General features: G+C 38.7%; 1 protein-coding gene across 2 annotated transcripts in view; it reads left to right on the top strand.

The window, feature by feature from the left end:
• Positions 1 to 4,416: 4,416 nt before the first annotated feature.
• Positions 4,417 to 24,911, top strand: part of LOC123649683 (cytochrome P450 2C18-like) — a 29,420-nt gene continuing 8,925 nt past the window's right edge. The window contains exons 1-6 of one of the 2 annotated variants that reach the window (XM_045567856.1): positions 4,417 to 4,669; positions 8,547 to 8,709; positions 8,881 to 9,030; positions 12,255 to 12,415; positions 14,809 to 14,985; positions 23,200 to 23,341. In XM_045567856.1, coding sequence (XP_045423812.1) covers positions 4,502 to 4,669; positions 8,547 to 8,709; positions 8,881 to 9,030; positions 12,255 to 12,415; positions 14,809 to 14,985; positions 23,200 to 23,341 — 961 coding nt within the window. In that variant the 5' untranslated portion in view covers positions 4,417 to 4,501. The remainder of the gene's footprint in view (positions 4,670 to 8,546; positions 8,710 to 8,880; positions 9,031 to 12,254; positions 12,416 to 14,808; positions 14,986 to 23,199; positions 23,342 to 24,911) is intronic. The other variant, XM_045567855.1, reaches the window with a different exon arrangement.

The raw sequence follows: 24,911 nt of genomic DNA, 5'->3' as shown, positions 1-24,911 counted from the left end.
TGGTAGAGACCCCCATCATCAGTGGATTCTGCTGTGAAACTCTTCAGTGTCTCCTGGGTTTGCCACAAGTACAGATCTCTGGCAGGGTGAGGTTCCTCCATAGTGGCCCAGTCTCTTGCAGAGGCTGCTGAGGATACTGTGGCCAGTTAGACTATACCACACTGTAAAGAAAACTGAACTGGGTTCTGTCCAGAATCCAACTATGCCAGGTACCTAGAGTAGACCATGCCTGCAGAGGGCCAGGTGGGCAGCACCACAGCACAGACCTCACCTGAGGGTGAGCATAGAGTTCACAAACCCTCCAGCCTATCCTTGGTGCTGTCTTTCCCCCAGAGGCCCAGCCCATCCTCTATGCACATTGTTTTCTCAGTCCAGAAAGATCTTGTTCCCATCACCTATGTGGGGTCCCTGTCCTGTCCTGTATCCACAGTGTCCATTCACCTGGGTCCTCAGTGCCCAGGGAAGGGCCTAGCCAGGATTAGGGGCTCAGTGTTCCATGCACACTTATGGGAGGAACACGAGTGACTTAGTAAGTGCAATAGGGTAAAGAAAAGAGAAAACAGACAAGAATATTGGAAAGGAGCACTCTGGGAAGCCGAGGCGGGTGGATCACTCGAGGTCAGGAGTTCTAGACCAGCCTGAGCAAGAGTGAGACCCTGTCTGTACTAAAAATAGAAAGAAATTATCTGGCCAACTAAAAAATATATATAGAAAAAATTAGCCAGGCATGGTGGCACATGCCTGTAGTCCCAGCTACTTGGGAGGCTGAGGCAGTAGGATCGCTTAAGCCCAGGAGTCTGAGGTTGCTGTGAGCTAGGCTGACCCCACGGCACTCACTCTAGCCCGGGCAACAAAGTGAGACTCTGTCTCAAAAAAAAAAAAAAAAAGAATATTGGAAAGGAAGAAATGGAATTTTGCATCTTCACAAAGGCGTGAACTTATATGTAGAAAACCTAACAAATCTGTTTTTAAAAACTATTTGTAATAAAATGTGCCTGGGATTTGTTTGAATCAGGTGTGGTAGGACACACAGACACAGACATGACTGTCATGAGGGAAAAAGTTTTTCCTCGCAGTTCCCTACAAACAGGAGGCACGGCACGGGGAGCGGGGCCACATGGGGAAGCAGCCTGGTTGGTTGGGAGGTGGGGGGGGGGTCAAGGCACAACATGGGCAAAAGACTTTATTGTGTTCTCATTGTGGTAACTTATTGAGCTATACATTTAGGATGTGTACAATGTTCTCCATGTATATTATGGTCTAGTGAAAATATTCCCTTAAAAGGAGGCAGTTTTAATTCACACTTCTACCCAAGCTGAGGTTGCATTACTCTGTCACTGTGGAGGGCTTCACTCAGATGCCCCCCTGACCATCCATCTGGGCAGTGATGGGAAATCCCTTTGATGTGTGAATCACTGAACTGGGAATTGAAACCTGGATTCTAAAACAAGGTCTTGTACTGATGCATTGATGACACTTTACTTTACTGGGTCACCAATTGCTTATTTCTAAAAATGAAGTAGGGATTAGCCTAGTGGACCTCTGAGGTCCCTTCTGTCCCCAGTATCTGTGATTCTTTCACTCTATAAAGAGAAAGGGCCAGTCAGGGGCCTCAGTGGAGGGAAGGAGGAACAGAACCAGGGACCCATCTCTCAAAAAATAAAAAAAAATTGCTTTAAACAGAACCAATGAGTTCATTTTATCCAAAATAAGCTAGTGTGGTTCTTTCAGAGGCCAGAACTATGTGAGTCTAGCAGTAAAATAACTGGTTCTCTTTGTCCCATATAAAGGGTTCACCAAAACCCGAACTTACTCCAGTGCTAAAGGTCACAAAACCAATCTCTGACCCTCATTTTAATCTACCTGTGTTGCAACTATTGACTCCATGTTTATTTGAAGGTAACTGGTTAGGCTGAATCACGAAATATTGAGTAATAGTACACAGTAAGTAAATGTTGATGAATCTGGTTGAACTGAATTTCTTGCTTGAAGGAAGCATGCAAGAGCCAGGGGATATGGGTTCCAGCCTCCGTTCTATCACCTGCAATCTGTGTGTCCTTGGCCAAGGTACTGAATGTCCAAGGCCAATCCTCCTGTCTCCGATGGCAATGATGTTACCTTATGGCAAGGATAATTGAGAGAGTATGATGTGTATGAAAATTCTCTGTAAACTGTCAGAATTTCTGTAAACCAATAAGACATTGTATATCTGGGGTCTTGATAAAACTTAATTTTTCCTTAGTGCAGTTAGAAATAACTGTACTAATCTAGTGTTATTCACAATAGCCAAGATATGGAAACGACCTAAGTGTTTATTCACAAATAAATGGATAAAAAAATTATAGTTGGAATATCATTTATCCTTAAAAAGAAGGCGATACTGTCATTTGCAACAACACAGATGAACCTGGAGGATATTATGCTAAGTGATCCAAACCAGACACAGGAAAAAAATATTGTATGATTTCACTTATACGTGGAGTATAAAAAAATAGAATACATAGAAATGGAGAGTAAAATGTTTGTTACTGGGGTAGGGAGGGAGAAGATATGGGGAAAACTAGGTCTAAGGTGCAAATTTGCATTTAGGTAGGATGAATAGATCTAGGGATCTAATGTACAGCAAGAGGAGTATAGTTAATAATATTGTATGTATACTGAAAATTTGCTAACGGAGTAGATTTTAGGTGCTCTTACCACAAAAGTAACTATGGAATGTGATGGATATTTAAATTTGTTTCACGGTAGTAATCCTTTCACTATATATCAAATCATCATGCTATACACCTTAAATATATAAAATAAAAAGAAATAACTGTACTAATCATTTAGAACCATACAATGATATCTTTACGGTATGTGCCTTCATACAAGCATTGCCATTAGTGATCTAGAAATGTATATCATTCCAGTGATATTTAGATTCTCCTGACCACTAAGTGTCCTCTCTTGTTCAGGCTTGCCTGTTGTGTTTGTGCTGTGCTGTGGGTCTGTTTAATGATTTCCCTACCTCCCATCCACCACTGAAGCTCATGGCTGTTGTTCCATCTATATAATTTCCCTTCCTCGCTGTGCAATATTTCATTCTATTAATTCTGATACACACAGACCAGAGAAGCAACAGAAGCAGCTATGTCTGGAGGTGACTGGGAGGTGGGAGAAGTCCTAGTTTCCCAAGCTGTCCCCACTAAATATCCTGAGATTGGCTCTTCCCTCCTATATACTGAGCAAGTTTCACCTCGGCAGTGATGGAGATGGGAGAAACCCATTTTAAAATTTCTTTTCTTGAGAATGTACAGCCTTATTATTTTGTGAATAGTCAGTGTGATGTACCTTCCAAGTAACCAGTGTTTTGGGGATTTTATTTTGTTTTTCTAAAATTGTTCTTGAAGAGAAGCCATAGTGTATCCCATGGACATGAAAAGATCTCAGCTCAAATTCCAGTTCTGCCACCTATGTGCTGCGGGACACTGGAGAGGTCTCCTGTTCTCCCAGAGTGTCCCTTTCCCCATTGGAAAAATAAAAAATAACAATCTCTGCCTTCCAGTGCTTTTAGAGGGTTAAATGGGAAAAAGTGCGTGCATTTACTTAGCTAATTACACATATATGTTTGGTCATTCAAGATGTGAGTTATGTTAGCTATTTCATGTTTAGGCAGCACTCTAAAATATTTCAAAAGGATTTCATTACCCAGGAAAGTATCTCAGTGTTTGAGAAAGCATTTATAGGATTAACATTATTTTATATACAAAGCATTAATACTTGGAGTATCATCAAAGTCATAAATTCTAATGATCATCAATCTAAGAATTCAGAATGTTGAATAATTCTTTTTTTTTTTTGAGACAGAGTCTCACTCTGTTGCTCGGGCTAAAGTGCAGTGCGTCAAGCTCACAGCAACCTCAAACTCCTGGGCTTAAGCAATCCTTCTGCCTCAGCCTCCCAAGTAGCTGGGACCATAGGCATGCGCCACCATGCCCAGCTAATTTTTTTCTATATATATAATTTAAGCTGTCCAGATCATTTCTTTCTATTTTTAGTAGAGACGGGGTCTCACTCTTGCTCAGGCTGGTCTGGAACTCCTGACTTCGAGTGATCCTCCTGGCTCTGCCTCCCAGAGTGCTAGGATTACAGGCGTGAGCCACCTCACCCGGCCTGTTGAATAATTTTTGACTAAATAATTTACTTTGTTGGTTCTCAAATTTGGCTAAACATTGAAAACACTTAGGGTGTTTAAAAAAACCAAAGCAGTATCAGGGTCCTAGCCCAGACTAGTTAAACCAGAATGTCTACGGCGGGGTATTGAAAATGAGAGCCAGAAAAAAAAACCCATCGATTTTATGTTTTTCAGTGAGCCAAAGTCCTTTCAGAAGAGAGAGTAAAGTCTATCCAGCTGATTGGTTATTTATGTGTGAAAGAGTCATAAGGAATTATCAGGGAGTGTTATAAAAAGCCTTGGAGTGCAAGCTTACAGTTGTCTTGGTAAGAAGAGAAGGCTGCCATGGACCCAGCTGTGGTTCTGGTGCTCTGTCTCTCCTGTTTGCTTCTCCTCTTCCTCTGGAGACAGAGCTCTGGGAGAGGGAATCTCCCTCCTGGCCCCACTCCTCTCCCAATTATTGGAAATATCCTGCAGGTGGATATTAAGGACATTGGCAAATCCTTTACCAATGTGAGTATACTTTATGCTCCTTTCATGACTTGCAAAAGGTAAATAATTAACCCATAGTTTTTAAGAAAAATTTTATTTTATTTTTAACTAATAAATAATAATCGTATACATTTATGGGGTAAAATGTTATGTTATGAAACATTGTGGAATGATCAAATCAGGGTAATTAGCACATTCATCACCTCAAACATTTATTATTTCTTTGTAGTGAGAGCAGTTAAAATCTTTTATGTGTTTTCAAATATATGATACATTATTATTAAAATTATAGTCACCTTGCTGTGCAGTAGAACACCAGAATTTATTGCTCCTCTGTAACTGTAACTTTGTACCTGTTGTCCAAAACATCTTCCCCTTTCCCTTCCACCTCCATCTAGCCTCTGATCTTTACTTCTGTCATTGTAACTTTTTTAGATGCCACATATAAGTGACATCATACAGTATTTGTCTGGCTGCACCTGGCTTATTTACTAAACATAATACCCTTTGGATTCATCCATGTTATCGCAAATGATAGAATTTCCTTTTTTTTTTTTAAGGCTGAATAGTATTTGTTTATATATACCACATTAAAAAAAATTGTTTGCTGATGGACACTTAGGTTGTTTCCATATCTTGGCTATTGTGAATAATGCTGCAATAAACATGGGTGTGCAGATACCTCTTTGACATACTGATTTCAATTCCTTTGGGTATATGCCCAATAGTGGGATTGCTAGTTCATCTGGTAGTTCTAATTTTAGTTTTTTGAGGAGACTTCATACTGTTTTCCCAACTGCATGTACTAATTTACATTACCATCAATAGTGTATAGTGGTTCCCTTTTCTTCACACGTTTGCCAACACCTGTTATCTTTTATCATTTTTATCTATAATAGCCAATCTAAGCGATGTGAGGCAATATCTCACTGTGGTTTTAATTTGCATTTCTCTGATGAATAAAGTTTTTTGGCATTTAAAAAATATATCTGTTGGCCATTTGTATGTCTTCCTTTGAGAAATGTCCATTCAAGTCATTTGCCTAGTCTAAATAGGGCTATTTGTTTTCTTTTGTAGAATAGTTTTAGTTTCTATATATTTTGAATATTAGAGCCTTATCTGAAGTATGATTTACAAATATTTTCTTGCAATGCATTGATTTACTCTATTGTTTCCTTTGCTGTGTAGAAGCTTTTTATCTTGGTGGAACCCCATTTGTATATTTTTGCTTTCATTGCCTGTGCTTTTGGGGTAATCTCCAAAAGATATCTGCGCAGACCAATGTCGGAGTTTTCTCTCTATTTTATTCTAGCAATTTTTTAGTTTCAGGTCTTATGTTTAAGTCTTTAATCTATTTTGTGTTGATTCTTGTATAAGGGGTGAATACCATTTTCATACTTTTGCATGTGGATATCCAACTTTTCTTTTTATTTTATTTTATTTTATTTGTGTTCTTTTTTTTATTCTCTCTTTTCATTTTTTCTTTTCTTTGTTCACCCTTCAGAAGCAATATTTTATTTTTTATTTTTATTTTTTGAGACAGAGTCTTACTTTGTTGCCCAGGCTAGAGTGAGTGCCATGGTTTCAGCCTAGCTCACAGCAACCTCAAACTCCTGGGCTCAAATGATCCTCTTGCCTCAGCCTCCCAAGTACCCAGGACTGCAGGCATGTGCCACCATTCTTGACTAATATTTTCTATATATTTTTAGTTGTCGGGCTAATTTCTTTCTATTTTTAGTAGAGACAGGGTCTCGCTCTTGCTCAGGCTGGTCTCGAACTCCTAACCTCGAGCGATCCTCCCGCCTCAGGCTCCCAGTGTGCTAGGATTAACAGGCGTGAGCCACCTCGCCTGGCTGAGGATATCCAACTTTTCAACACTGTATACTAAAGAGACTGTTCTTTCCTCATATGTTCTTGGTACATTTTGTCAAAAACCAATTGACTGAAGATGGGTGAGTTTATTTCTGGGCTCTCTATTCTATTCTTTTAGTCGATGTGTCTGTTTTTACACAAAGACCATGTTGTTTGAATTACTATAGCTTTGTAATATATTTTGAAATCCTGTAGTGTGATACTTCTCTCCAGCTTTATTCTTTTTGGCCAAGATTGCTTTGGATATTTGGGGTCTTTTGTGGTTCTGTACAAATTTTAGAATTGTTTTCTGCGAAGAATAAGATTGGGATTTTGATAGGGATTGCATTGAATCTGGATGTTGCCTTGGATAGTGTGGACATTTTAAGAATATTAGTTCTTCCAATCCATGAAAATGGGTTATCTTTGCATTTATTTGTGTCATCTTCAAATTCTTTAGTCAATGTTTTATAGTCTTCAGTATACATATCTTTCACTTCCTTGGTTAAATTTATTTCTAAGTATTTTTTTTTGATGTTACCATAATGTATTGTTTTCTTAATTTCTTTTTCAGACAGTTTGTTGTTAGTATATAGAAATGCTACTGATTTTTGCATGTTTATGTTGATCCTGTGACTTACTGAATTTGTTTATCAGTTGCAGTAGCTTTTTGGTGGAGTCTTTAGGATTTTCTCTATACAAGATCATGTGGTTAGCAAACAGACAATTTCACTTCATTCTTTCCAATATGGATATATTTTATTTTCTTTCTCTTGTTTAATTGCTCTGGCTAGGACTACCAGTACTCTGTTGAACAAAAGTATTGAGAGGGGATATCCTTGTCTTCCTGATCTTACAGGAAAAGCTTTTAGCTTTTCACCATTAAGTGTGATGTTAGATATGGCTTTTATAGTGTAAGGGAACATTCCTTCTATATTCCTGGAGGCAAATTATTAAAATATGTTATTGTAAAGCAAATACCCACTGTGGAGTATTTTTTTTGATATGTCATTGTCATAAATAATGGAATGAAATAATGCATTTTGCCATACTGCCCTTCTTCGTTTCACAGTCATTTGCTATGATTTTTTTTTTTTTTTGCCTGAAGGTAAATGGTAATGGAAGTGTTTTGTGATTAGAGATTTTATTCAAGAAGTCAGCTACTGTATATGCTGTATATTTCATTTACATTATCCACGATCATTAAACTTCTCCAAGGTAGCAAATCATGCCTTATGTCAAGGAAATATCTATGAATTCATAATAAACACATGTGAATGAAAGAAAGAATTAATTAGGGCTGGCTGGGTAGTACTGGTATACTTTTGGCCTGGTCACAAAGCTGCTGTCTGTGACATAAGCATGTATAACATGGAAGAAATTGTTCTTCCATGAGATGTTACATGTCCTGAGACTACCTCTGTTGTGCCCACTCTCTTTCTGTGGTGATCATACCAGAGGGTCTCAAAGTGGGCTGGGCAGTAGAATCACTTGAGGTGATTTTAAAAAATGTAGATTTCTAGTATTTACACAGGACTCCTGACTCAAAATCCTGTGGGAAGAGCTTTGCAGTTAGTCCTGAAGTGTGTTCTAGCAGCTGAATATTGATCCAAATGTGAATATTGGGGATGATGAATTGATCAGGCATCAGAGGTTGACTAAGCAGGGTTCAAATTTGGATCTTCTATTTATTAGTTTTGGGACATTGGAAATGAACTTAAAATTCTTTAAAACTCAATCTTTCTTATGTGTAAAACAGAGTGACTAAACCTAGTTTGAGGTGTTGATGTGATAATTAAGTGTAATAATCTACGTACTAATTGCCTGGGCCATTGCCTGGCACATCCGAGGTGCTCTGTATGTGCAGCTATAACTATCCCCATCATATTTATCAATATATGTATTAAAGCCAGAAATATTTAAAACTGTATTGGAGAGAATAAAAATATCAACAATATGCTGATAATATCAGTCTGAATCATATACAATACATAGACCAAATACTGACTTCTTTTGCTGCTCTTTGAATCTCCTTTCCTATTTTCAGTTCTCAAAAGTCTACGGCCCAGTGTTCACTGTGCACTTTGGCCTGAAGCCTGTTGTGGTGTTACATGGATATGAGGCGGTGAAGGAAGCTATGATTGATCATGGAGAGGAGTTTTCTGGAAGAGGCCATTTCCCATTGCCTGAAAGAGTTAATAAAGGGCTTGGTAGGTGGGCCTGTGCCTGAGTCAGCAGTGGTAAGGGGAGTGGGGAGGATGGACAACAGAGGCCTGAAGAGCTCCTGGGGCAGAGCTGGGCCTCCCACATGGCTGTGGGGTGTAAGCTCCCTCTTCTTCACCTGGGATTTCCCTGCTAGTTTCTGTTTCCCATTCTGGTAGGAATCATTTTCAGCAATGGAGATGGATGGAAGCAGATCCGGCGCTTCACCCTCATGACCCTGCGGAATTTTGGGATGGGGAAGAGGAGGATTGAGGAATGTGTTCAAGAGGAGGCCCGCTGCCTTGTGGAGGAGTTGAGAAAAACCAAGGGTGGGTGACTATTTTTTTGCCTAGAAAAGTTTTTAAAATTAATTTAACTTTATTGATACATAATATTTTTACAGTTTGTGAGGGTACATGTGATATTTTGTTACATGCATAGACTGTTTAATGATCTAGTCAGGGTATTTAGGATATCCATCACTAGGAGCATTTATCATTTTATATGTTGAGAACGTTTCAAGACCTTTCTTCTACCTATTTTGAAATATACAATACACTGAACTTAACTGACTGCTGCCTTCTCTAATGATGTCCCTGGAAACATTTCAGGGCAGCCAGATCTTTCATTATGGGTCCTGGTGGTCAGCCCTCAGACGGCTGGGGGAGGTTTGAAGAGCCAAGGGAGCTTGTGTGTATCTGTGCTTGTTGTGTTTGTACACAATGACTGTGCATACACTGTGGATATAAGAGGTCATGTAATCCTAGTTTGTCCCAAACCTTGTTTGTTTTCAGATCATTACATCATGAAGGTCGAAGTTTGAGTCTAATTTTGAAAAAATTTTAAAGAGCAAGATTTTTCCTATAGTGTCGTTGTGGGTTACCTATTTCAGAACTTTTCACTGGGGAACACTTGTCACGTGGACAGGGTGGGAATGACCCCTTACCCCCTTATCAAGCATGAAACAAATGACACATACTTTACCTTAATTAGTCTGTATTTGCACGATCAGCTTCACTGACATGTCTGGGGCCTTCTTCCAAGCCTTGTGCCTACAATTTCCACCAGTAATGACGCTTATCTGTGGTTTTAAGTGCCCAGGCATCTTTAGTGCAGCCATCAATTGTAATTTCCGTGTTAAATAATTATTTGAAAACTATCAGCTGGCATTATTTAATGTCACTATTTACTATATTGTTTTATATATTTTCAGAAAATATATGCTCTACCATAATCCTGCAAATTACACAAATGCCAAGTTATAAAATGATTTATTTAACTAAATATCAACTATTTTTTCTTTCTTTGAGACAAGATCTTGCTCTGTCACCCAGGGTTGGCCGTGGTGGCATGACCGTAGCTCACCGAAGCCTTGAACTCCTGGGCTCAAGCAGGGACTGGGTCTAGTTATGTTGCCCAGGCTGGTCTTGAACTTCTGGCCTCAAGTAGTCCTCCTGTCCTGGCCTTCTCAAGTGGTAGAATTATAGGCGTGTGCCACTGCTCCTGGACTCAAGTATTATTATAACTCTTTACCCTGCTTTCCCTAATTGTAAACTGGCTCAGTATTCAGCTTTCATTATGTTTTTCTCCATCTTTATTTATGTGTATTAATCATGTTTTTTATTTCATATAGTTCATGATGCTTTGACATCTTGGGGACCTTGGGGACCCAGGAATGGACTGCCCCTCCCAGAGTTAGCTAATTCCTAGACATAGCAAATATCTTGTCTGCAGCATACCTTTGATTTGTAAAACAATGTATTCAGAGGCCACACCCCGTCCAATTCCTTTAGCAAACTCTCACACAGCCAGATAATATAATTGTCCCGTGTTATCCACAGGGGATTGGTTCCAGGTCTTCCTGCAGGTACTAAAATCCATGAATGCTGAAGTCCCTTATATAAAATGATGTAGTGTTTGCATATAACTTCTGTGTATTCTCTTTGTTAGGTCCAGAGCGAAGAGGGAGACACATGAAGCCTGAGGGGTAGCAAAATGCTGTTTATTTTGAGCATCTGGCTGCAGATGGGTGGAGGCCAAAAGGGTGTCCACCCTGAGGGAGGGGAAAGCCTTGGGTTTTATAGGGGGATTCTCTGGGGGGAGTGAGCAGCCCCTGCAGAGATCGGGGAGGGAGTGGCTTCATCCTTATCCGTGGGGATAGGAAATCCACGTTGCTGCAGCTGTCCATGATGCAGCTGTCTCTGGTGGAAGTTAGATTTACAGCCTTGGACTCCCAGAATCCTGCGGCTTTTGTTTCACAGGCTATGATCACTATCTGAGTGTTACGTCCTACACATACTTTTCAGGTTCCCACTCTAAGTAAATCTAACACTCTTGTATGCTTCAAATCATCTCTAGATTACTTATAATAGCTAATCCAATTTTAAAGGTATGTAACTAATTGTTACCTTGTATTGTTTAGAGAATATTGACAGGGAAAAAAATGTCTGTATAGTCTGTCCATGTTGAGTACAGATGCCTTTTTATTCCCGAATACTTTCCTTCTATGCTTGGTTGAATCTTGAGACGTGGAACTCATAGACAGGAGGGCTGATTGTATTGTCCTTGCCGTAAATCACCCCAGGGCCAGTGCTAGACAGGTAGGGAGGGACCATCCCTATAAGCCCACAGCCACTGAAATTATTAAAAGTATCCATTCCTAAGCTTACTCGAGTACCTACCCTGCCTCCCTCACTCCTTCCCATGAAAACCTCAATAAGGGCTCTGACCCACAGTTCCTTTTGCTCCTTCTGCCTCCTGACCAACCCTGGGGCTTCCCTGTTCCCATGTCCCACAGTGGTGTGGGTGCCTCTCCTCTTGGAACTGTGAGAAACAAGCTACCTTTCAAGGGCAGTCTGTTCAAGGGCAGCCTGCTCTGTTGACCTCACCATATCTGAGTAAACACAAAATCCTGGGTGAATTTTATTTATTTTTATTTTTAAAAATTTTTTAAATTTCAGAATATATTACAGGAGTACAAACACTTTGGTTACATATATTGCCTTTGCACCACCAGAGTCAGAGCTACAAGCGTGCCCATGCCCCAGATGGTGTGCACTGCACCTGTTAGGTGTGAATTTACCCATCCTGTCCTCCCCACTCCCACTTGCCCGACACTGGATGAATGTTACTTCCATATGTGCACATAAGTGATCAGTTAGTACCAATTTTTTTTGAGACAGAGTCTCACTCTGTTGCCCAGGCTAGAGTGCTGTGGCATCAGCCTAGCTCACAGCAACCTCAAACTCCTGGGCTTGAGCAATCCTCCTGCCTCAGCCTCCTGAGTAGCTGGGACTACAGGCATGTGCCACCATGCCCGGCTAATCTTTTCTATATATATATTTTAACTGTCCATATAATTTCTTTCTATTTTTTAATAGAGAAGGGGTCTCGCTCTTGCTGAGGCTGGTCTCGAACTCCTGAGCTCAAACAATCCGTCCGCCTTGGCCTCCCAGAGTGCTAGGATTACAGGTGTGAGCCACTGCGCCCAGCCTATCAAAGTGTTTTGTATGTGTATCTTAATGGTATTTAAAAAATGTTTTCAATTCTTTAGCCTCACCTTGTGATCCTCTATTTATCCTGAACATTGCTCCCTGCAATGTGATTTGCTCCATTATATTCCGGAATCGTTTTGATTATAGAGATCAGACTCTTCTTAACTTGATGGAAAAATTTGATGAAAACCACAGGATTATGAGCTCCCCATGGATGCAGGTGAGGTCAACAGCCTGTGTTTCGAACACATTATTTACATTTTTCTCTGACAAGTCCAAAATTCTACATGGACTAAGCTGTGAAGTGACTGTGTGAAAATTGTACAGTTTCAATAATATAGTGTGGTGACTCTGGAAATCAGATTCTTCTCACTCCTTAGGGGTTTTCTTTTCTTTACTTTTTGAAGGCTCTAGCTGTGCTTTAGTTTTCTTTCTAAAGTATTGTTGTAAAGTCTGTATTCTTTGTCATGTGTGGTCTCTGAAGTCTCTTTTTCCTTAGCTTATCATGGTCAGCTAGTTTTGATAGAAATTTCCTTGAATATGAGCATCCAACATAAAAGGATAGATAAATAAAGACAGAGAGAGAGAGAGAAATAGAGAAGCAAATATGTAAGGTAGGAAGGAAAGAAAGAAACAAAGAAGGAGGAAGAGAAAGAAGGAAGTGAGGAAGGAAGGAAGGAGGGAGGAAAACGCTTCCAGATTGGCTGTTCTGGCGCACTCCTTGTTACAGCCTCCACTTGCTGCTGAAGCTGAATCTGGATTTCAGCCAGAGGTGAAAGCTTACAGTCTTCTCAGGTCTTTTGTTAGCCTATATCCTGCCCTGGTCATGTCTGTGGCTTTCTAACTTTCTCAGTATACGTGTGCATTTTTATTTCAGCTTATTATGGGGGTACAAAAGTTCAGGTTATATATATTGCCCATGTACCGCCCATCCCCCTGAGTCAGAGCTTCAAGTGTGCATTTTGAATGTCTCAATTTTCGAAAGATACTGTCTTCCCGGCTTTTGTCTCCAGGGTTTTAGTGCTCTATTGTGTGCTTCAATTGTAATCTTTTGTTCCAGGTGACTGTGGGTTGTTCATTTGCCTTACAAGGTTTTTGAGAAATGTCTATTGTTTTTCCCTCTTGAGTGAATTCTGAATCAGGTGAAACAAAGGCAAGGGCCTTGTGTTAGTCCTTCAGGTAGTCCTCAGACATGTTAGACGCAAACAGAATTCTTTACAAGTAAGGTCTTCTCTGGTCCCTCTGGAACCAGCACCCTGGATCCTACTCTGGGACAGGAGCTGCCCTTGTCAAGCCCACTGCCAAGCCAGTGAGGGAGGTGGGACAGGGCAAATACAATTACCACAAAGCTACCTTACCATCTTTAAGTTCCCTTTTTTATGATTCAGCTTTCTCTTGGTTGCTGTAAACCTTTGACTGATTTCCAGAGTTCTTTCAAAGTTGTTTCTGTTTTTCCTTGATTTTGTTGGATGTTTTTGTGGATCTTGGAGGTGTCTGCTGTGTCTGTTTTGCTGACATCACTTTGTGAAGTGAATGGTCGAATGCCACAGTCCTGTCTGGATCTTAGCATCACAGAGTGAACGTCTGTGAAAGGCAGCAGATGTCTTTATTTTACAGACAAGAAACAAAAGCCCGAATATAGAGTTGGAATTGGCTAGTGGTTTTTCCACCAAACCTCAAAACCCAGTTTCCAGGCAGTACTTTGGTGACTCCCAAAAGCAGATCCATGGTTCTCAATGGAGATCCAAGGCCCTTGTTAAAAAGCTTCCATTACCCATGGGCTTATCCCCCAGTCAACATCTAGAGACCTCTTCATCGTAATGCTGGAAAGAAGTATCCTGATTTAGCACATTAAAGTGGGGATAATGTTTGGTAGCACAGATGCAGCCACGAAACTCTGTGTAGTCTAGTGGGTATTTGATGGTTCAGCTGGGATCCTAGTTGATAAGGTAACCCGGGTTAGGATGATCAAATGATTGCCTTTTGGGGTGTATGAAGCATCAAAAAAACACTACAATTTTCCGTGTGCTGAGCTGGCATGTCTTGTCTTTCACTCTGCCTAACAGATAATCATGTGATTTTACAGAAGTAACCTAACTATTCTGGTACCCAGTTACTTATCCATAAAATGCCAAATTGGTATTTCATGGTATCTTTGCACCCCTCCCAGTTTTAAAATAGTGATTCTCTTCCTGAGGCTGCTTGCTAGTAGAAATAGCAGGGAGTGACTATGTGTTCTATTTCAGGTTACTGAAACTTCTTTAACCTCTGTCCTCATCTATAAAATATGAATCATAGCAATTCATGCCATTCTGTATTTCAAGCTGTAGGGAAGAAATAATGTAAAAAATAAGAGAACTGACATAAAGATGCTTTAATACTCTAAAAATAGCGTATGAGTATAGAAAATTATTATCATCTTTGATTCTCTGGTCATAATTTTCTCCCTTAAATCTCTCTATCAGCATAGAGGATTACTTTTATGTACAATCAAATGCTTCTCCTAAAGAGGAAAACCATTTTTTATTCATGTCAGTTTTAAATCAGCAGTTAACATATGATATATATGTTTTCAATATATGCTTAATTTAATAATTTCTTTTTATCTTTAAGGTCTGCAATAGTTTTCCTGCTGTCATTGATTATCTCCCAGGAAGTCATAGAAAATTTTTAAAAAATTTTGCTCATATTAAAAGTTATGTTTTGGAGAAAACAAGGGAACATCAAGAATCCCTGGACATGAACAATCCTCAAGACTTCATTGATTATTTCCTGATCAAAATGGAACAGGTGAAATGTTATTTGTTTGCCTGAATTTTGTGGTTCATTGAGCAGTCTGTCCTGATTGGGCATGCTTAATTCATCAGGCAAGAAAGGCTTAACAAGCACTTTGAGTACCTATTGTGTGTATGGGTCTGTGCTAAGCATCATGGAAGATTTAAAATTAAATTACTGAGCAATTAGAATAGATAGGCATTGTTTTCAGTACTAATTATCCTAAGAAATTCGTAATACTCACCTCAGGTGAAATGGAAATACAAATAAATTAGAAAATACAAAATATGTAGCCCTAAAATGTTCACATCCTACAGCGTGTGGGAGAGTGAGAAGGAAGGATTTAAAGAAGGCAATAGGTGGGCCTCCTGCATGTCCTGAGGTTTGATGTACATCTTCAAATAATTGCAGTGAACAACAGGGCAGCAGATTTCAGCTGGGTAGGATGGTGTGATGAGAGGTTCAGAGGTGTGTGGTGGCAAAGAGATGGAGGAGAGAAGCCCCACTGAGTGGAACCAAAAATGAAATTGGGTAGATATGGAGTTGTAAGTTGTTGCATTATAGAGCTATTTCACTTACTTGGTTAAGTTTATTCTTAGGTATTTTATTTTATTTGTAGCTTTTGGAAATGTTATTACTTTCTTGGTTTCTTTTTCAGATTATTTGCTGTTGACATATAAAAATACTGTTGATTTTTGTATCCTGATTTTGTATCCTGCAACTTTACTGAATTTTTTTTTCAATTCTGATAGTTTTTTTGAGGCGTCTTCAGGTTTCTCAAGTCTAGATATAAGGTCATATCATCTGCAGACAAGAATAATTTGACTTCTTCCTTCCCAATTTGGATGCCCTTTATTTCTTTCTCTCATCTGATTGCTCTAGCTAGAACTTCTAGTACTATGTTGAATGACAATGGTCAAAGTGGCCATCCTTGTTTTGTTCTAGATCTTAAAGGAAAAGCTTTCAGTTTTTCCCTATTCTGTGGGTCTGTCAAGTATCTTTTATCATGTTGAGGTCAATTCCTTCTATACCCATGTTTTTCAGAGGTTTTATCACGAAGGGATGTTGAATTTTAATGTATGTTTTTTCAGCATCAATTGAAATGATCATATGGTTTTTGTTCTTCTCTCTGTTGATATGATGTATCACATCTATTGATTTGTGTATGTTGACCCATCCTTGCATCCCTGGGATGAATCCCACTTGATCATGATAAATAAGCTTTTTAATGTGCTGTTGAATTCTGTTTGGTAGGATTTTGAGGATTTTTGCATCTATGTTCATCAGAGATATTGGCCTATAGTTTTCTTTTTTTGTTGTGTCTTTGTCTGGTTTTGGTGTCAGAGTGACACAGTCCTCATAGAATGAGTTTGGGAGTATTCCCTCATCCTCAATTTTTGGAATAGGATTGGTATTAGTTTTTTGAATGCTTGGTAGAATTCAGCAGTGAAACTATCGGGTCCTGGAGTTTTCTTTGATTGGAAACTTTTTATTACTGCTTCTATCTCATTACTTGTTACTGGTTTATTCAGGTTTTAGATTTCTTCCTGGTTCAATTTTAGTAGGTTGTATATGTCCAAGAATTTATTCATTTCTTCTAGGTTTTCCATATAGTTGCTCATGGTAGTCTCTAATGATCCTTTGAATTCATGCAGTATCAGTTGCAATGTCTTCTGTTCATCTGTACTTTTATTTATCTGGGTCTTCTCTCTTTTTTTCTTAGTCTGGCTAAGGGTGTGTTATTTTCTTTATCTTTTCAAAAAAGCAACTTTTCCTTTCATTGATCTTTTGTATTTTTTTGGTTTTAATTTCATTTATCTGCTCTGATCTTATTTCTTTTCTACTAATTTTGAGTGTGGTTTGCTCTCATTTTTCTAGTTCTTTGAGATGTATTGTTAGGTGGTTTATTTGAAACTTTTCTACTTTTTTCATGCAGGCACTTATTGCTATAAATGTTCCTCTTATTACTGCTTTTTCCATAGGTTTTGATATATTGTGATTTCATTTTCATTTGTTTTGAGAAATTTTTAAATTTCCTTGTTAATCTTTTCATTGACTCATTTGTCATTCAGGAGCATATTGTTTAATTTCCATGTGTTTGTATAGTTTCCAATGTTCCTCTTGTTACTGATTTCTGGTTTTATTACATTGTGATCAGAGAAAATACTTGGTATGATTTCAGTTTTTTTGAATATTTTAACACTTGTTTTGTGACCTAACCTATGGTCTGTCCTTGAGGATAATCCACAAACTGAGAAGAAGAACTTGTATTCTGCAGATGTTGGTTGAGATGTTCTCTAAATATCTATTAGGTCCATTTAGTCTACAGTGCAGATTAAGTCCAATATTTCATTGTTGATTTTCTGTCTGGATGATCTGTCCATTGCTGAAAGTGAAGTGTTGAGGTCTCTGACAATTACTATATTGGGGTCTATCTCTCTCTTTAACTCTGATAATATTTGCTTATACATCTGGGTGCTCCAATGTTGGGTGCAAATACATTTAGAATTGTTATATCCCCTTGATGAATTGACTGCTTTATCAGTGTATAATGGCCTTGTATGTCTCTTTCTAGAGTATTTGTCTTGAAATCTATTTTATCTGATACAAGTATAGTGACTCCTGCCTTTTTTTTTTTTTTTTGGCTTCCATTTACATGGAATATCTTTCGATCCCTTATTTTCAGTCTATTGTGTATCTTTATAGGTGAAGTGTGTTTCTTGCAGACAACATATAGTTGGCTTTTTTTTTTTAATCCATCAGCTACTCTATGTCTTTCTATGGGAAAATTTAGTTGATTCACATTCAATGTTATTATTGATAGGTAAGCACTTACTCCTGTTTTGTTGTTATTTGATTTCTAGTTGTTTTGTGGTCCCTCTTTCTTCCTTCCTTCCTATTTTCCTTTGTTAAAAGTGATTTTCTCTGATAATGTGTTTTAATTTCTTACTGTTTATTTTTGTGTAACTATTGTAGGTATTTTGATTTGAGTTTACCATGAGGCTTGCGAAAAACATTTTATAACCAATTATTTTAAACACATGACAACTCTACTTACAAACAAATAAGCAATGAGAAATCTAACAGAAATTCTACCCTTTACTCTACCTCTCCTTTTAACTTTTTCTTCTTTCCATCCATATATTTTTATACTATCTATCCCCCCAAAGTTGTTGTAGTTATTTTTGATAGATTTGTCTTTTAGTCTTCCTACTCAAGGTATGAGTGGTTTATTTATTTTTTTAGTTTTTTATTTCAGCTCATTATGGGGGTACAAAAGTTCAGGTTAGGCCGGGTGCGGTGGCTCACGCCTGTAATCCTAGCACTCTGGGAGGCCGAGGTGGGTGGATTGCTCGAGGTCAGGAGTTCAAGAACAGCCTGAGCAAGAGCGAGACCCCGTCTCTACTAAAAATAGAAAGAAATTATCTGGACAACTAAAATATATACATAGAAAAAATTAGCCAGGCATGGTGGCGCATGCCTGTAGTCCCAGCTACTCGGGAGGCTGAGGCAGTAGGATTGCTTAAGCCCAGGAGTTTGAGGTTGCTGTGAGCTAGGCTGATGCCACGGCACTCACTCTAGCCCGGGCAACAAAGCAAGACTCTGTCTCAAAAAAAAAAAAAAAAAAAAAGTTCAGGTTATATATATTGCCCATGCCCCTCCATCCCCCCGATTCTGAGCTTCAAGTGTGTCCATTCCCCAGACAGTGCGCATCGCACTCATCACGTAGGTATGCACCCATCCCCTCCCCCCAGCCCCCACCTCTGTCCAATACCCAATTGGTGTTATTCCCAAATGTGCACTTAGGTGATGATCAGGGAAACCAGTTTGCTAGTGAGTACATGTGGTGCTTATATTTCCATTTTTGGGATACTTCACTTAATAGAATGGGTTCCAACTCTCTCCAGGAGAACCAGAGATGCCATATCACCGTTACTTCTTATAGCTGAGTAATATTCCATGGTATACATATACCACATTTTGCTAATCCATTCATGAATTGATGGGCAATTGGGTTGTTTCCACATCTTTGCAATTGTAAATTGTGCTGCTATAAACATTCAGGTGCAGGTGTCTTTTTTATAGAATGACTTTTGTTCTTCTGGGTAGATACCCAATAATGGAATTGCTGGATCGAATGGTAGGTCTACTTGAATCTGTTTAAGGTATCTCCATGAGTGGTTTATATACCGAAATTACAACAGAGTATTCTGTATTTCTGTACTTGCTGTTACCAGTGAGTTTTATATCTTTAGATGATGTCTTACTGTTCATTAATGTCTTTTTCTTTCAGACTGAAGAACTCCTTTTAACATTTCTTGTAGGACACATCTGGTGTCAATGAAATCCCTCAGCTTTTGTTTGTCTGAGAAAGTCTTTATTTTTCTTCATGTTTCAACTATATTTTTGCAGGGTGTAATATTCTCGGGTTAAGGTTTTTTTCCATCATCAGTTTGCATATATCAGGCTGCTCTCTCCTAGCCTGTAAGGTTTCCACTGAGAAATCTGCTGTCAGGTGTACTGGAGCTCCTATACATGTTCTTTCTTTCTTTTTTCTTGCTTTCCTTGGGAACTTTTCTTTATCTGTGACCTTTGGGAGCTTGTTTATTAAATTTCTTCAGGTAGCGTTGTTTGGGTTAAATCTTCTTGGTGTTCTGTGATCTTCTTGTACATGAATATTGATATTTTTCTCTAGGTTTGAAAATTTCTCTGTTATTTGTTTCAATAAACTTTCTACTCCAGTCTCTCTCTGTCTACCTCCTTCTTAAGGCCAATAACTTTTGGATTTGCCCTTTTGAGGGTGTTTTCTAGATCTTGTATACATGCTTCATTCTTTTCTATTATTCCTTGTTTTTTCTCTTCGAATTGTATATTTCCGAATAGCCTGTCTTCAAGCCCACTAATTCTTTCTTCTACTTGGTCAGTTCTGCTATTGAGAGACTCTGATTCATTTCTCAGTTTGTCAAATGAATTCGTAAGATCCAGAATTTCTGCTTGATTTTTAAAAAATCATTTCAATCTCTTTTTTCAATTTCTCTGAGAGGCTTCTGAATTCCTTGTCTATGTTGTCTTGAAGATCATTGGGCTTCTTCAAGATAGCTATTTTGAATTCTTTGTCTGAACAGACACATGTCTCCATCACTCCAGGATTGGTCACTGGTACCTTATTTAGTTCGTTTGGTCAGGTTCTTGATGCTTATGGATGTGTGTCTATGTCTGGGCACTGAAGAGATAGGTATTTATTTTAATCTTCACAGTCTGGGCCTGTTTGAAACTGTCCCTTTTGAGAAGGCTTTCCAGATATTCAACGGAAATTGAGTGTTGTGATTTAAGTCTTTGTTCACTGCAACCGTATTAGCACTGAGGGTGCCCCAAGCCCAGTAATGCTATTACTCTTGGCGACTCCTAGTGGTACCACCTTGGTGGTCTTGCATAAGATACAGGAGAATTCCTTGGATTGCCAGGCAAAGTCTCTCGGTTTCTTCCCTACATGCTGGGCTGCTGGAGTTTGGGGAGGAGTGACATGGGCACTCTCTTGTGGCCACTAGCACCAGGTCACACCTAAAGTCAGCTTAGTCTCACCCATCTCTGTATATCTATTACAGGATTTTGCTTTGTGTTTACCCTGAGCCTTATATAAGACATTGTATACTTAAAACAGACTATTTTAAGCTGAGAAATTAATTTTGGTTATGTACACAAATTCTGCACTTTTACTATCCCTCTCCTGTGTTTTATGTTTTTGGTGTCACTATTTACATTTTTAAATAATTCGTGTCTTTTAACAAATTATTGTAGCTATTGTTTTTTTAACAGTTTTGTCTTTTAATCTTCATACTAGACATACAGTTGATTTACCCACCACTGTTACAGTATTAAAGTGTTTTGAATTTGACAATGTACTCTCTCTTACCAGTGAGTTTTATGCTGTCATATTTTTAAAATGTTACTAATTAGCATCCTTTCCTCCAGCTTGAGGAAATCACTTTAGCATTTATGGTAAGTCAAGTCTAGTGGTGATAAACTTTCTCAACTTTGCTTTGTCTGAGAAAGTCTTTATCTTCCCTTTATTTTTGAAAGATAGGTTTTCTAGGTAAACTATTTTTGGTTAGCAATTTTTTCCCCTTCAGGATTCTGAATATATTATCCTGCGCCCTTCTGGCCTGTAAAAGTTTTGCTGAAAAATATCTGCTTAGAGTTTTTTTTGTGGTTCCCGCATATGTAACAAGTCAATCTTCCCTGACTGCCTTCAGAAATGTATCTTATCCTTTTATTTGGTACGTATTTTGCTATTTATTCATTTTCCTTGACTCTCTGTGATGGTTTCTGTGCATTAGCTAGACAACCATCTCTCCCTGTCTTGTTTCCACTGGCCTGATAGAGGAGAAAGTCCTCACCAATATGTCCACCCAGAAATGCTAAGGTACATCTCAAATCTTTGTGTTTGTCCAAATTGCTGTCTCTGTTTTTGGTGAGTAGGCGAGTAGGATGTGCCATGTCCTGTCAGTACCACAAGACAGTTAAGGTAGAAGCCAGACCCTCTAGATGTAGTTGGAAAATTGAGGTGTATGTTCCAGATCATTCTCTCATCATACTGACACTGAGAATGGGTGTTTATTTCCCACTGTCTCTGCACTGGACTGGGGAGAGGATCTGTGGCACATGCCTGTACTCATGTTTAGACTATATCTTTTGGTGCTTGGGGACAGCTGCTGGAAGTGGGCCTGCTGTATATCTAACTTTTTTTTTTTTACCTGTGTGATCTAAGGAGACTCAGGAATGCAGGGCCCTACCAACTCCCAGAGCTAGGTGGTTAAGGATGCAGTCCTTTGGGTGAGAGGTATAGAAATTGTGGCACTCAGTTTACGGGCAAACTCCTTCCAAGATGAATGGGAGAACTTGGATTTATCACTGGGGGGGAGCCGGAGGAGAAGTCTCAGGAAGTGACAACTTTTTGCTCAGACTTCCAGAGGTCTACTGTTTGTTGGCCCAGTTAACTCCCTGATGCAGGCTAGTTAGAAGCTCAATTGTCAAAGCAGCAGTTTGCAGAGTATGCTAACGTGTCTTGCCTTGGGAGAAGCTGGGATCTTTGAGTGTTAGCCCTTTATTTGCCTTGATTTCAGGGGATAAAGCCCATGAAGTGCTTGGGCACCTGTATAATATCAGAAATTTTTCTGAGATTTAAGAGACTACTGTATGCCTAGTTCCTTCTGCTCCCAGAGTTGGTTAATTAAGTGCCTGATTGCGGTGAACCTTACAGTTAGGGCATTATATGTGTATTCTAAATCATCTTGTCCCCATGGAGAAGCTGTGTGTTGGAAATCCCTTCATGATTGTATGTTGCAGTGCCCAGGGCAGGGTTACTGCACAAGTGTGCTGCACCTTTTCATTCCCAGTCAATGTGGATATTTTACCAGTTTCTCAGTGCATAGGAGTCTCTCACCTCATTTTTGACTTTCTCTCAGAATTGAATGATCCATGAATTGTTGTTTATTTGGTACATCCATGGGTGGAGGGAAAGACTGGAGCTTTCTGTTCCACAATGTTACTGTTATCACACTCCTAGAATGGGAACTGTTGATTTTGGCTTATAACATCTTTCAAGATATGTCTTTAATTTACTCATGTCTGTCAATTAATATTGTATGTGTATATAAACAAGAGAAAAATCAATTAACAGTGGCTTAAAGAAATAGTCTTTATTTATTTCACATTCAAGGAGTTACACATTGGTCAGTCAAGACCCAGTAATGTAGACCTTAACCACCACGGAACCAAGTGCCTGCCATTTTTCATTTTCACACTTAATACATGAGCATTTTGATGTTCAAATACCCATGTTCCAAGGTGATGTCTACACCACCTCTACATTTTCATATGTGTTTTGAGTAAGAAGAAGGAAAGGCAGGAATGCTATCAGCAGGTTCCTGATGATGTGTCATTGACAAGAAATATGTTTCATGGCCAATATAGCTGCAAAAGAGACTGGGAAATAGAATTTTTAGGCAAACAAGGGATAAGTAGGAGTGGGAAAATGAAGACCGGGTCAACTAAACTACATTCTCTACCATAATGATTTTGCCATAATAGTTGTTGGTGTCTTAATACTATACTCTCCAGTTTCTAAGTTTGCTTATCTTTGGCATGACTTGATTTATTTTGAATTCATTGTTCTTAAATACGTTGCTAAACTTTTTTGAAGTAATTAAATAATCAAATAATTTTTAGGAAAAGCAAAATCCACAGTCGAAATTTACTATTGAAAACTTGCAAGCCACTATAATTGATATGTTCGGAGCTGGAGTAGAGACAACGAGTACCACCTTGAGATATGGACTCCTGATCCTGCTGAAGTACCCAGAGGTCACAGGTATGACCATATATAGTGAGCAGGTGAATTTCACAAAAGATGTTGGGAAGACTCTGCTAGTGTCCATCTCTGAGAAAGTTTTTTTTTTTTTTTTTTTAAGAGAAGCTTCATTATTAAAATTTCTGTGACACTGGCTCTAAGTTTTCCAGATATGATGAAGGGAGACAAATGAGACAAATTTGCACAACAGGGAAGAGTGATGGACAGAAGTGAAGACAGTATGAGCAGTAGCAAAAGTGATAAAGCTTTGAATTTTAGTGACAAAATACTCTGGATAAAGTGTCTGGATTTCATGGGAGCACATTTGGAGCAGGCACAGGCATCACAAACTGGTCTAAGATTATATGTCTTTTTTCTTAAGAACAGACCACTTTTTTTTTTTTTTTGAGATGAGCAGAAATTTTATTTCACCTATAGCCAGGTGTACAAAATTCTGTTTTCAAGCAGAACAGAGCACTTTGAATGGTAGGTATTCTTACAGATCTTCTCTATAGATGTATAATAAAGGTGCATGTTATTTAGGTAAGAAGATGTGCTTAGGGAATATAATTATTATAGAATTCTGTGTCCAGAAAAATGATATTAGCCAATATAAGAATTTTTCTTAGGGTTGATCATTTTATCTTTTATAAACAGTTTTTTCCCCAATAATTTATATTTACCCTTAAGGAGATTCTGGTTCTGCATAGCATATTCGTGACATACATTATATTTTCCTGGGCCAGGAGCCTATTGAAATGATGATAAATTAATTATAAATGAAAATCACCCCTGTTTAAGTTGGAGTAGAGAAGTATTGGAAAGAGCCGTCCAGTCTTTAACAAACTTCTGAAACACAGAGAGGAAGGAGATAGATGGATGATAACCAATTCAGCAGAGACTGGGTTATAACCTACTGTCATAAGCGGAAGAATTATCATGGAACAACAGGCCAATTTGTGCTCCTACAATCCCCACAGGCTCAGCATTTAAAAGAACCAAGACCCAAAGAAGGTAGAGGGAGAATGAGGCAGAAAACAGGAAGCTCCTCTACACAGGTTCAGTTTCTACAACTCTACTTATCAGATAACTGTTTTTCCGACCCCTGCAGGAAAGGGAAGCTTACTCTGTTGAGAAACTGAAACTAAAAGGTCCTGCACCCAGGGACACCAGAGAGACAGGGAAGGAGAGATTCTGAGACCCTTAGCTCCTTTCTCCATTTTGTTCCTAAATTCAGCAGCCAGATGTAAACTCCAGAGAATAAACAGCACCAGTAGAAAGACCTACATTTTTTGTTTTGTTTTGTTTTACTATTTGGATAGAAGATTCTCACCAAATGTACAGCAAAGTGCATGAAATGAAAGCCTCCATCTAAGACATAGGGCTATAGAATTATTTTAGAATGCCAGGATTAAAGGGAAAATCCTAAAAACTTCCTGAGATAAATCTGGTCATATATAAAGGGTTAGGAATCAGTGTGGCATTAGAATTCTCAAGAGCAGCTATCATCTTGTGTATCCATAGACAGAGAATATTTTCATACATGCACGTTGGCAAAAAAATGTTACCTTCTGTTTTTTACTTTCTTTTT

The sequence above is a fragment of the Lemur catta genome, chromosome 14 (genome assembly GCF_020740605.2).
Source record: "Lemur catta isolate mLemCat1 chromosome 14, mLemCat1.pri, whole genome shotgun sequence".
NCBI lineage: Eukaryota > Metazoa > Chordata > Mammalia > Primates > Lemuridae > Lemur > Lemur catta.
This window is presented reverse-complemented; position numbering and strand designations above follow the sequence as displayed.